The sequence below is a fragment of the Hydractinia symbiolongicarpus genome, chromosome 11, assembly GCF_029227915.1.
Source record: "Hydractinia symbiolongicarpus strain clone_291-10 chromosome 11, HSymV2.1, whole genome shotgun sequence".
Taxonomy (NCBI): Eukaryota; Metazoa; Cnidaria; class Hydrozoa; order Anthoathecata; family Hydractiniidae; genus Hydractinia; species Hydractinia symbiolongicarpus.
In genome coordinates, this window is record NC_079885.1 from 4,240,887 (window position 1) to 4,254,925 (window position 14,039).

At 41.8% G+C, this 14,039-nt stretch overlaps 1 protein-coding gene across 1 annotated transcript; it reads right to left on the reverse strand.

Annotated features, from left to right (window-relative positions):
* Positions 1-2,370: 2,370 nt before the first annotated feature.
* Positions 2,371-2,819, reverse strand: LOC130614731 (zinc finger protein 420-like). The gene has a single exon (XM_057436174.1). The coding sequence runs from the start codon at positions 2,808-2,810 to the stop codon at positions 2,382-2,384; it is 429 nt and encodes a 142-aa protein (XP_057292157.1). The 5' UTR covers positions 2,811-2,819; the 3' UTR covers positions 2,371-2,381.
* Between the last annotated feature and the right edge of the window lie 11,220 nt (positions 2,820-14,039).

A 14,039-nucleotide genomic window follows, 5' to 3' on the forward strand; every position in this document is an offset into this window, starting at 1 on the left:
GGCAGTCTATTGCATACGTAAGCAACCCGTAGCGGCCGTGTCAGCGGAAGGGTGAAGCCCGTCTCCACAGGAGTACGTGCGCCCGTGTCAGCGGAAGGGCGAAGCCCGTCTCAGCAGCACACGCAAAAACAACGCAAAGAGCGTCAACCTGATATCGACATTTTCAAGATGCGATAACCTATAATAAATGACAACACCGTGACACCCATGCAAAAAGAAGTCCTCGACATGATCTATGAAACAGTCGTGGACCTAGGCTTTACGTTCACTTACGCCATGACCGGGAAGAAGTTCCTGAGCATCACGAGCCCGTCAACCAAGATGGACACTAACGACGTGCTGAAGATGTTGGCTTACTTCTTAGCGGGTCGAGGCTCGCGGGAACTGGCGGTAGCAAAGGGTTGGATTCCCGCAAATATCGTACAAAGCCTAAGTAAGTCTACAAGGTTCGTGTATGCCCCGGGGCATACACGAGTGAAATAAAATGACTCTAGACATTGTCAAAGAGCCGCATACGGCAATCTTCACCAGGCCGACAAGCTGTGGCAAGACGCAGCGTGTCCTGGATTTGCTTGAGAACGAGTATAGGCAGCATTTCGACAACATTGTCATTCTCTGCCCTACAATCCGCTGGAACAAGACCTATCAGGAGAGATCCTCGCTATGGAGGGATGACTACGTGTTCCTGGTGGAGCCCAAGGAGCAGCTGTTCGAGTGGATCCAAAAACTGTCGTCGTTGCTGGCGGGCGAAGAGACGTTGTTTATCGTTGACGATATGATAGCCGACAGGAGTCTCGACAAAACTCGTGGTGTGTTGCTAGAACAAGCTGTTTCGCGTAGACACAGACGACATAGCTTGTGGCTACTAACACAAAGATATAAGAAGATCCCAATAACAGTAAGGGATCAAATGAAACAGCTTTTTGTCTGGTATCCGAAGAATCGGAAGGAGTTTGAGCTCATTCATGAAGAGAAGGATGTAATTTCAAGTAGGAAAGAAATTTCCATTATTAAGGCTCACCTCAAGAAGTCCAAGCACGCTTGCTTGTACGTAAGACTGGAGCATCCTAGAACTTACAAGATTGTTGGATGCAAGTTAGACTCTTGATATACAAGAAAAGATGGATAATGAGAGCGTAATTAAAGCTGTGTATCAAGCTCTTTTAAGAGCCCATGATAGACTGATAGATGCAGTGAATGATGACGCTGACAGCAAACTGGTAAACACGACTCGGGATATTGAAGAGTTATGCGAAAAATATCCATGGCTTCCTCAACTTGGTGTTCATTATTGGATCCAGTAATTTTGTGACTTTTTTCGAATCACAAAAAACTGTGGTTGAGCCTTGGCGTGTATAGTGCCTGCGCTCGAGGACTAGCGAGACTCAACTTTTTTGTAGCTTCACGAGGCTACAAAAATATCGTCAGCTTACCACTCCTTAACATGCTCGGGATGTACCTGAACATCTTCCGGAATTTCCATAAGTTCTTCTGAAACAAAGCTCCGCTCTGGCCCGTCTTGCAAGTAATATAGCACACGGTTGTTTGGTTGCTGCTCGATACGGTCGAGTCTATACGTCTTTTTGCTCCACCAAGCGTCAGTAGCACGTCTTCTAGCATCACCATGCTCTTCTCCCGGTTGTAGCAGGTACAAGTAAAGACCGTCCTCAGGTAGAGGCTTTTCTTGCTCCTGCGGAGCCACCAGGCGATCTGGGTGCTGCCCGTCTTTCACAAGCGGTACCCCAACCATCTTGATCGCTTTTGAAGGTTTCATGCTGTGAGGATATATTTGTACACGTTGCTGTAGACTTTGTCATGAGGCATGTAGAGCAAGTCAAATTGGTGCATTTCATCAGGATTTTAATGGTAAAATGCGGGTAATCAATCCTTTTAGGTCCTACCTCCTTCTCTGTGGGAATATGTGGTACTCCTTTCGACATGTTTATTACATGTCGAAAACATTTTACATATAACCGCTGACACAGCCGCTAGGCGAACTTGTACGAACCAAGGAGGGCTAAGTATCCAACGATGAACGTCAGCTCACCGTCTTGTTGTTGCTTGAAAGGTGTGTAAAAATCGGATAGTTCTGGAGCTTTTTCGATCGTTGCGATATAGTACACCCTCATGCCTTCACCGAGCTCCTTCAAGCTCTCTCCAGCTTGCCTTTTAAGCTCTCGTTGATGGTTATACCAATCGATCTTTGCCTGCCGATCTCTTACCCACTGTTGCTGAGCTGCTTGAAGTTGTTCAATTGCTTTATCATGCCGTTTCCGTTCCTCTTCGCCATGGCCTGACAGCTTACTGAACACGAAATTTGATCCGCTAAAGGCTAATGCATTAATCGCAGCACCAGCCACAAGAACACCGATAGTTGCCATTTATTGTTTAACCTTCTTGCATTTCTTGCACCTGTATTTCCTTTTTTGATGTTCACAAATGCCTCCGCCTCCACATTCTTTACATTGAGATCTTATTCTTTCATGAGTGCAGATTTGACTGCCCTTGCACTCCTTGCAATAGGATCTTATTCTTTCATGAGGGCAGATTTCACAGCCCTTGCACTCCTTGCAATAGGATCTTATTCTTTCATGAGGGCAGATTTCACAGCCCTTGCACTCCTTACATTGAGATCTTCGCCTTTCATGAGGGCAGATTTGACTGCCCTTGCACTCCTTACATTGAGATCTTCGCCTTTCATGAGGGCAGATTTGACTGCCCTTGCACTCCTTACACTGAGATCTTATTCTTTCATGAAGGGCAGATTTGACGGCCCTTGCACTCCTTGCATTGAGATCTTCGCCTTTCATGAGGGAAGATTTGACGGCCCTTGTACTCCTTGCACCTGGATTTCCTTTTTTCATGTGCGCAGATTTGACTACCCTTGCACTCCTTACACAAGGCCCTCTGCTTTTTATGCGGCACTTTGTACGTTCCCGTGACGCTTTGTTAACATCGAGGCATTTGATGCATGTTTTTGTCGTTTTCGTCTCCTTGAATGCATCTAGTAAAAGGCTCCTTTTACACTTTGAACAGCTCTTGTTTTCCATATTATTTTGTATTTATCCAATAGGGTAAATACAAAATTGAGGTCACTACCATTTATTTTCAGTATTCCACAGAGTGATAACGGCCATCTAAGATTTTCAGCTGAGCATCCTGAAGTAGGAAAACGTAGCATTTAATATTCCCGGTTGTTCCGTCTGCCTTCTTTGTCATATGCAATGTTATACCGTCTGACAATCTCTGTAATTGCCTTCCGGAACCGTGGAGACTATGATCAGGTGATGCTCGGAAATCAACAAACAGGGCGTATCTCTCTGTGAAGAACTGCCCAATCGTCACCTCCGAGTCGTGGCTACCGAATAAGTTTACGATCTGCTCGAGGTGATCTTTCGGGAGCATCGCGTGCGTGTAGAGTTCATTAGGCTCACCCTCGACAGTGATCGAGATTTTTTCGTTCTTTGGGTTATAAAACACCTCGTTAGCGCCCGAGTAAGCCTTCACTTTTCCAGGGTCTACAAAGAGCAGTAAAACGCCTTTCAAATTTTTGCAGGCGTATCAATTTGCAAATTGTAGCTTGTGTCAGCCTTTTTCATCGTGACAACCTTGCTACGGAGAACCCTTTCATAGGGTAGCGCAAAACGACTATACCGTGACATCATAGCGCTCGCGAGACCCTCGTTATTAACCTTGTCAAACTCTAGTGTGATATTAGTGATCTTATACGCGGCATCCGGTGCTTTAGCTGCGGTATTTCCAACAGCTGCCGTACCTCCATCTTTGATAACGTCAACATATGATGCAAAATGTATAACGAATTGCAGCCTGTCGTATAATCCTGCCTGGCAAAACGGCAAGGCTCGTGTCAATTCAAACATTTTTCCTAGAGGAATACAAAAGGTGCTGCCATAGGCTGCGACGATCGCTTTTTCCTCGTCCGTGCCTGCATGATCAGTTGCTTTTACCTGTAGGGCGTGGATTGTACCGTCGTTGGGATTGATTCCCTCTAGGATCAAGTTGTTTTCCCGATCAAACTTGGGCAACCATAGGTCCTTGTAGGTAGCGAGCAACCTGTAGTCGCTAATATTTTGCACCTCGTTGCCATTCAAAGTGATACGAAGATTTTGAACCAAGGATTTACCTATATTGCTGACGATAGTGCGCTTCGTGTTTGTTCCCGTAAGTTCCAGATCGAAAAGTAGTTTGATACTGCCTGGAAAAATTACATCGTTCTGTCCCATGTTGGGGATGTCAACATACAAGTCATCGTTTTGATTAATCGTACTAGGCACATGACTTACTTTTACACGCTGCTTCTTCCCTTTCATAGCCATCATTGTTTTAATCTCCGCGTAGGGATCGAGCTTAGTTCCGAATATGTTACTCATGCTTTATTATTAGCTGATTTTCGTTTCAAATAAATGCAATGCCGGTTAATCAAATATACGAAGGAGACGACATTACGCCAGAGGAAAACATTCCAGACGAGGATGGATCTTTCAGTAGGCTTCAGCCTGATGCCAGCTCCACGCTAACGCCAGATCAGGAGCAAGAGCAGGGTCAATCGCCTAGCGGCTCAGCAAGAGCACGAGACACCGCGACAAGGCAGAGGGAAGAGCTACTAAAATCAAAGGTCGACGATCTTTACGAACACCTTGGTGAGGAGCTGGGGCAGCCAATCTCGAGACAATCTTTTCGATGGCATAGAGATCACGAAAAGGCATGGTGAAATGAGGAGCGTTGCCGAGATACGGAGGAGGTTAGGTACAAATCGCTTGCGAGCCATGGGGTTTACCGACTATACTACACCAAACAAAGTCAGTAAAGCAATGGCTCAGAAACTCCTTAACGAGATTGTTCACGTTGAAGAGAAGGCCGATAATATCGAAATGCTGCCGATGCTCGAGAACGTCCTTCATGAAACGAAGAGCCTGATCGAAGAAACTCCCTTTGGCGCCAGCGAAGCCTTCACAGAGCGTGAAAGAAGAGGGCTCAACCTCGAGTTTTAAACGCTAAGGGGTAACCTGAAGCACTTGAAAAGCAAGATGATCTTCTACGACAGCGAGATCGCAAAAGCAGAATCCAAGGTGAAAAGGCTTAAGACGAAGAAAGCTACACCTGGAGTATCAGAGGAACAGCAACCTATCTGGAACGAAGACATTGCAAGGGCTAGGGAAGATCTAGAACGACTTCAAGATCAAAAGAAAGCAGTACGAGAAGCACACGGTTTACTATCATCTGACATTCAGAGCCAACTGAAATCTATTAAGGAAACACTGATGAAAATCGCAGAAGGCGATAAATCTCTGGCTGAAAAGCTTCGAATCTTGTTAAAGGAGCAGGGGATTACTATAGCAAGCATCGTCTCGCCTGTTGGTCTACTGATTTCCACCATCGTACTCGCAGTTACAGGTGGTGGAGGAGCGGGTGCTGCTGCAGCAGGAAGTGCCGCAGGGAAGGGCTTTTTGCAAAAACAGCTAGAAAGGCTTGGAAAATGTTTGAAATACCTGGCAGGTAAGGCAGGTGCGGCGCTACCAGGGATTATTGGCACGGTTGTCTCGTTCTTTTTTAGAGTAGCAGCAAAAGTTGTTGAATACGCAGTCAAACACCTCTACATGACAATCGCTGCTGCCGTCGCTTTTGTTGTGGCGTACGTTGGGAAGAGAGGCAAACTATCGTAAATATTAGTCTAATGTGTTGATCAAAACACACTAGATCGCCTAGCGGCTCAGCAGGAGCACTTTTATTTCTTCAATCAAATGTACAGTAAAATAACGACTACCCCAGTTGTAATTAAGGCAGCTTTGTTGTCATCGTGTTTTTCGGCCTCTATTGCTAGCGTAGTCTGCGTCTCCACCCTGTGCTTCTCATGTTTAGGGATCACGTGGCTCACCTGTGGAGGGCGGCGCTTAATATCAACAATGATGTCAGCCTGCTTAGCGTTGATCTTCGGATTTATACCAATTGAAAAATAATCCTTGCTGATGAGAATTTTGTTCGTGAAATTCACAACATTTCCAATATGAAGGCTCATGTCACTTGGGATCATATAGACGCCATGAGCAACAATAAAATCCACCTTGGACCGCGCGTATTTCAGCACATTTTGAAATTCGGCAATTTCCTTACCCGTGTCGCTAGGTCTAATTATGACGTCCTCAAATGTCGTCAGGTACAGGTGTTGAGCATCAATTGCGCTGCCTTGGTTTCCAATGATTCCAGATCTTGCATTTGCCTGGCTTTCGAGAATTAGGTAGGCATAGAAGCGCACGCTTTGGGATAACCGTTTAATACCAATACGAGTGAGGCCCTGGGATTTTTCAATGATCCAGCGACTCCACGAGTCCTCGTCAAGATAGCTAGGGCCTGAACCAGGATAATCTTTGCGATGAAGTTGCCAACTACTGAAGATGGTTTCGTTCTTCCACTCCTGCTCACTACCAGGTACTCCAAAATCGCGAGCCAGTTGCTGGAGTTTTTGTTTGTTGAAGGGGTTGTTTAGACGTCGAAATCTAACTGAGCCCGGTAGACAAATGTCAAACTCCGATAGAATTTTACGGATTTGGAAATAGGCGTGAAATCGATACACGGCACAAACCATAGGCAACTCGGAGGTAAGATGCTGCATGGAAATACGGCAAGCTGATGTTGCACAGTAGGTAGCAAAATTAAGTTAAGTGGACCAGAGACTGAAAGGGTGGCTGTTCCACTCCTTCACTAGCCTGCTAGTGCCAGAATGGAATTCATAGTCGATAAGGATGTCTGGAAATTTCACTCTGAACGAGGACCCTTGAGCATCAATAACGATGTTCTGCACTGAAAGGTCATCCCCCTTAAGTCTCTCCAAATATCTCCCATGGTTGGGTGCATACTTTGCTTTCGGGTTGTATGAGTAAATGCTCATCTTTTCTTTAAGAATAAACATGAGACAGCTGTATGTCACGGATATAGAGAAGCCTACGATTTTTGACGATTACCTAGGGCAGGACACGAGACTTGCCCTGAAATCGATAAGTATCAGGCCCGTATGGCTGAACCTTTACAGCGACAATGAATTTGCTATTCGTAGGACAAGGCCTGATCAGACAGAGACTAAAATTGAAATTATGAACGGTCTACACAGGATAGAAGATTTGGCAACCATCGTCAACAGTCAGGCAGGGGACAAGATCAAATTGTTTGTATTAAAAAATGGACTCTGCAGGCTCCGTGTGAATGACGTGTATACTGTGGTAATCCATCGACAACTTTAGGAGCTTATGGGGCTACCCTACGACCCTGCAAAAAAGTACTTTACCAAAGGCGACTATGACAGCTTCTACAAAACTGACGTGTACCAAAGATTGAGACTCGTTTGCCCCCAGCTGGATGAAGACGATTGCCTACTGGATGGAAAGAAATCAAAAATGCTTGCTTTGCTTCCCACCAAAGAGTTAAACGCATGAGGAGACATGCTTACATGAAGTTTTGACACTCCAATCTACATTCCTTTGAAAGGCTCAACAGACAGACTAGAGTTCATCCTGACGGACGAGCATCATCATGAAAAGAACGTTTCGTTCGTTGGAATTACGATGCACTTACTCATAGAATAAAGATGAGTGACATAATGAAGTTATATCCGAGCTTACCGAGTGCTCCTGAGCATGAGCCTGAAGAAAGTCAGGTATACAGACTCAAGAAGATCGAGGAGGTGGAACAGTACTTGCGTGGTGAGATCAAAGAGCGTGACAAACTCGCCAAAAAGTTCAAGATGCATGGTACGTGGGTTAGATTCACTGATCATGGATTGCTAGCTGTAAGTATTATAACTTCAGGTGTTGGGATTGGTAGTATGCTGTCCGGGATAGGTGTACCACTAGCTGTGGCGATGGGTGGTATCACGATCGCTGAAGGACTAGGGCAGGCAGGTTTACGGAATGCGGGGAAGAGGCTAGACGTTAATTCAAAGAAGCATGAGGGCATCAGACTCTTAGCAGAGACTAAGTTGAACTCCGTTGTCGACCTCATCTCAAAGGCTGTGGAGAACGGTGTGATTAGTGATTATGAGTTCAGCCTAATCATGCAGGAGAAGCAACGCTACATGGTGCTGAAGGAGCAGGTCCGACAACGAACGAGAAAGATCGTAGAGTCCATCAATGATCGGGAGCGACAGCAGCTTGTCGCAAAGGGGCGTGAGGAGGCCAAAGAGGAGCTTATGAAAAAACTTCAATCTGCGCAGTATGTCAGCGATATTTAGAGTCTCCACCTGCTTATTCGTAGATCTAGTGTATTGTTCAAAACACTAGATCACCTACACAATCTCGAGCACTTCTCCCATATCTTGATCTATGACCAAGTCGCCATCATGTACGACACGTCGCTGTTTTTTAGCGAGATCCCTCAAATATTTTTCAAGATTTTTCTCCCATGCAATTTTAGCACAAGGCTTGCAGTAAGGTCCGTCCGTTTGTGTGTGTGTGTGTGTGTGTTTGTGTGTGTGTGTGTGTGTGTGTCGGTCTGTAACAGGCAAAGTGGATGTGCTCATTTTCCTTTGATGTCGTCGAAAAAGTTTTCTGAGAACCTTAATTTTCTGACGTTACGGCGCGACGTCAATAATACTACTTTAACATGAATCTCTTATAATAATAAGAAGTGTATGTGACGGTCATAGTGGATATCCTCATTTTCCTTTAATATCGCCGAAATTTTCTTTGAAGTCGCCGAAAAAATTATGTCTTAAATGTTAAACTTTATGACGTTACGGCGCGACGTCAATAACACTAGTTTAACGTCAATATCCTATATTAAATTAATGAAGCCATTACATGGCACTTAAAATTTGAGGCCAAATAACTTGGAAACAAGGTCGTGACATCAATGATTTTTCACTGCGTGGGTAACTAGGGACCACCTAAGACCAATTTGGGTAATTTTCCCCAACCTACGTCCCCAAATCCGTTTCGGAATAGGCGGGTTGATGACGTCATCAAAAAACCCTAATATCTCTGCAACCATTTGTCAAAGACGCATGGTGCATTTTCTTGATCAGCGTTTCAAGATCTATACGATGAAGGCAACAGGTATACAAATTCCTAAAAAAAATTTTTAATCCCTGATGACTCTCTTTTTATTGACCTTTTGCCTAAGTGGATTTCTCCACGGGCTTCTATAGACTAGTATTCTATATTAAATTAATGGAGCCATTACAGTGCACTTAAAACTTTAGTTGGCAGTAAAGCTTTTTTTTAAGTAGTTTCCATTTTCTGTTGGTAGTGAAGCTTTCAAACGTAAATATGTGGAAAAGAGAGTGAAAAACCGGATTTTAGAAGTGGAAACGTTGTCTAAAATTGGAGAAGCTTATCCGCATGCTGCTTACGCTGTCTGGATATTGAATGGATATGTTTGCAACGACTGGGAGAGATTATTACTCTCTCTTCCAGTTAAATATGGAGGATTAGCAATATTTGATCCGTCCAAACGTTGCGTCACTGAGTACAGCAATTCTAGGCTCCTGACAAGTAAAATGGTTGAAAAAGTGAAATGTCAAGACGATATTAATGACGAATTAATAGAGGACGTATTGAAGAAGCGAAAAAATGAAATTAAAACATAAAGAGGAAGACTTGTGAAATGACGTTAACATCAATAAAAAAGTCTTTGACTAACTAAACTAAACTAAAAGTAAGAGCGCTCGAGGCTTCTTTGGGAACTGGTGCTTCGAGTTGGTTGAATGCCTTGCCAATTAGAGAACATGGATTCGTTTTGGATAAACAATCATTTTGGGACAGTTTATTCATATGATACTGCATCCTGCTAAAGCGATTACCATCCAGATGTGTTTGTGGTGTTTCTTTTACAATTAAACACGCGCTATTCTGTCCAAAAGGTTGTCTCATAACATTACGACACAACAAAATCCGAGACTTCATTGCCGAACTACTTCAGGAATGTTTTAAGGACGTGAGAATAGAGCCGGTATTACAGGAAATCGCTGGTGAACAGTTTTCTTCATCAACCATAACTACTGACGACACACGAGTAGACGTAGCTGCTAGAGGATTTTAGATCAGAGAGCAAATGGCTTTTTTTGATGTGAAAGTTTTTAACCCAACGGCCAAAATGCACCTGAACCGTGATCTGAAAGCATGCTACAAAACCAATGAGTCAACTAAAATAAGATCGTATAATGCGAGACTCAATACTGTTGATCAAGGATCATTCAGTCCCCTAATCTTCACGTATTTTGGAAAGGTGTCTCGAGAATGTGCTACGTTTTACAACAAACTGTCTTGTTCGATTGCTGAAAAGCGAAATGAATCAGTGATTACCACGAAAAATTGGCTGAGAACTGGATCAAGTTTCAATGTGCTAAGATGAAAGCTACTTTGTATTCGTAGATCGAGAGGAGTAAAGTCTGAAGCATCGCTAGTTCGCGACACAGACGTAAACATTGTGCCGTTTGAAAGCAGATGGGTTTGTGAATAAGTTGAACTGTTAAATCATTACCAAGTTGCGTGCAATGTTTACTTTTATATGTTTCTTTGTTATCTTTCCACATATAACGTCTATGTACTTTTGTGTTTTTTGTTGTAGACAGGTGGATGAAAAAGAAAATTATACATGATTAAAACAAAAAAACAAAACAAAAAAAACTTAACATTTTGAGCTCAAATAACTTGGAAACGAGGTGGTAACGTCAATGATTTTCATCGTTTGGGTAACTAGGGACCACTTAGGACCAATTTGGGTATGTTTCCCAAAGCTGGGTCCCCAAATCCGTTTTGGAATGAATGGGTTGATGACGTCATCAAAACCCTTTAAACCCTAATATCTCTGCAAGCGTTTGTCACAAGTATATGATCCTATACATTTTCAGGATCAGCGTTTCAAGATCTATACGATGAAGGCAACAGGTATACATATTTCTAAAAAATATTTTTTTTCCGTGTTGACGGCCCATTGCTGACTTCAGCAAAATATTTAAACCCCAAAATCTGATTAAGCGCTCACCAAAACCACATGATCATATACATATTTTTTGATCAGCAGTTTAAGCTCTACAAAATGGAGGCAACGTGAAACCAACTTTTTTTGTGTGTGTGGATGGGTTGCTAAGGTCATCAAAATTCAAACAACGCTTCGGCCTTCCGTTTTGCCAACATTCACTGTTAGTATTTGACTATTTTTTAGATAGCTAACTTTTAGTGCCGCACACATGTGGCCCAATAACTAGCCAGTAGGCTGAAGGGAAATGGTCTTTAGCTAGCAAACATTACTTTTCTACTAGTGAGCTAGCTAAAAGTTACTGCATGCTATGCAAATATTTATTTATGCTGTAGGGAATTGTTTTTTAGTAAGCCAGGTGGAAATCACAGCTTCGTCTGGAAAGTATATATATAGCTATAGCTAACTAAATACTGTCACACTGCTAAACACTTATTTTCCCATAAAAATATAAATTGGTGTTTCCTACTAACGCTCAACGATAGGCTATTCTATTTTATATCTCGTGGAATAAGACGGGGTGGAAAAACGTGTATTTATAAATGTTGTTAATTAACTATATTTCATCCAACTTTAGGAGCATAAGCTTTTGCAAGTTTCAAGTACTTCGAGTCCTACTTATGTTGGAAATTGTGAAGCAATCTTGCAAAAGTTTATTCCTGAGAATAAATTTATAATCATTTCATTTGCATTAAAAGTTCTTTATGTAAGAACTAAAAATTGCGGCAGCAAAAAATTTGTTTGAAAATAAAAATAGTAAAAAATGTTAAAATTTTCATCGAGGTAATCCAATCAAGGAAAACACCCCACTTATGGTGGGGTATTTGTCACCACGTGCCAAGACAGGTTCAGAGCTAGCTTCGAGAGCTCTGGGGACAAGAATGGTGAAAAAGGTGATCCGATTAATCTTTAAATATTTATCAGAATCTTTTCAAAAGGACAGGTTAATACTGTGACTAACTTAGTATTACAGTATACTACTGAATACTACAAAGTATTAAAGTGTATTACTGAATACTACAAAGTATTACAGTGTATTACCGAATAATACAAGGTATTACAGTGTATTACTGAATACTACAAGGTATTACAGTATAATACTGAATACTACAAAGTATTATCGTGTATTACTGAATACTACAAGGTATTACAGTGTATTACTGAATACTACAAAGTATTACAGTGTATTACCGAATACTACAAGGTATTACAGTGTATTACAGTGTACTACAAGGTATTACAGTGTTTTACTAAATACTACAAGGTACTACAGTGTATTACGGAATACTACAAGGTATTACAGTGTATTACAGTGTACTACAAGGTATTACAGTGTATTACTAAATACTACAAGGTACTACATTGTATTTCGGAGTACTGCAAAGTATTACAGTGTATTACTGAATACTACAAGGTATTATAGTGTATTTCTTAATATACTACAAAGTAATACAGTGTAAAATACGGGATATTATTACGTACTACACCGTATTACTGTATATTGCAAAGATATTATGCTAGGCAGTAGTATGTATACCAGGCAGTATTATGTATTAACAACATTACGATGTTGAAAAATTGCTTAACGTCGTGTGTCGGATGCCGTTGTCGTCTTGGGAAGAATGCGACAATGTCGGATAGGACATATTCACAGACTAAATTGATCCTTTCATGAAGTGCTTCCCGGGGTAGCAAACGTGCTCCACAATTTCGCTTTGCTCTCAAAGCTCAATTGCTTCGCAAAAACACGTCGGAAAAAAACGTTGTGCGCATCGGAATAAACTAAAAGCACTATCTTCAATACGCACCATAACATTTACGAAAATAATACTTCTACATCCTAGGAGGTTTGTTAGATCATTATTAACCTTAGAAATCGGTGCGACCACTAACCAGAAGACTGTAATAAGAACATTTATTGCCGATAGCCTAGTTATACGATGGCCCCTATGGCTCACTTCTCTTCTCAATAAAAACACTTCTCTTCTTAGTCAAAACACTTCTCTTCTGTATAACAACACTTCTCTTCTGTACAAGAACACTTCTCTTCTGTTTAAAAAACTTCTCTACTTTGATACCCAAAGTTCTCTTCCGTTCGAAACACTTCTCTTCCAAGTGCGAAAAAATTCTCTTCCATAAGCTTGAAAATTTCCTAGACTGAATCTGGTCCCTAATATATGAATTTATCCAGATCTTGTTTATGAATAAATGGCACACCCCGGGCCCTGCGCGTTTAAAATAAGATTTTTCGCAGGAAAAACTTTGCGAAATTTCAAGCTATATTCTTATGCGGTCCCAGAAGCCTAATACGAGATTGTTTTTTTTATCTACTTTCCACTAACTTTGAACTTTTATAATTGCGATTCGGCGAAACTAGAACGTTTTGCGGCTTACAATTGACCTCACTTTGTCCGGGAATAAACATTGATTGTGATTTAAAAAAAACAAGATATTTTTTTTGTAGCAATAAACATTGTGATGTTTGTTGGGAAAAGAACTCGTGGTTTTCAAAAAACAAGATATATATATTTCTAAAATCCAAGCATTTTACATTGTTACAGGTGTTGTATTACATATATCTTTCTACTGCACAAATCAAGGCGATATAATAATCAACAACTTCATGAGCTGTATCTGTATCTGATCTGGTACAGATAGTTCGCTAAACTCTTCTAGCTCATTAAGATCTAAAGTTTTTTTAAAAACTCTCAACAGTGTATTTCTGGAACAAAGTACAATGAATCAGTCCTTCCGCGGGGAGCAGTAGCACCTTTGCTTGGTGCTAATTGATGTTGATGTTCTATCACTACTGCTAGCATGACTTGTGTTAGTTACACAAGACAACGAAGACTTTGTGGCTGATGGTTTTATCGTAGTTGCTGTCAGGGACGAGCAGGACATTAGATTTTCCTCTTTAACAATTTCACGTACTACAGACTTCATGTTCATGCTTGCTTGACGACGGTTGAAAAAAATATGTCACATGGCGAGGGGACTGGTCCCATGTAATAAACCTCACAAAAGGTTAAAACTACAGACCAATGGTGTAA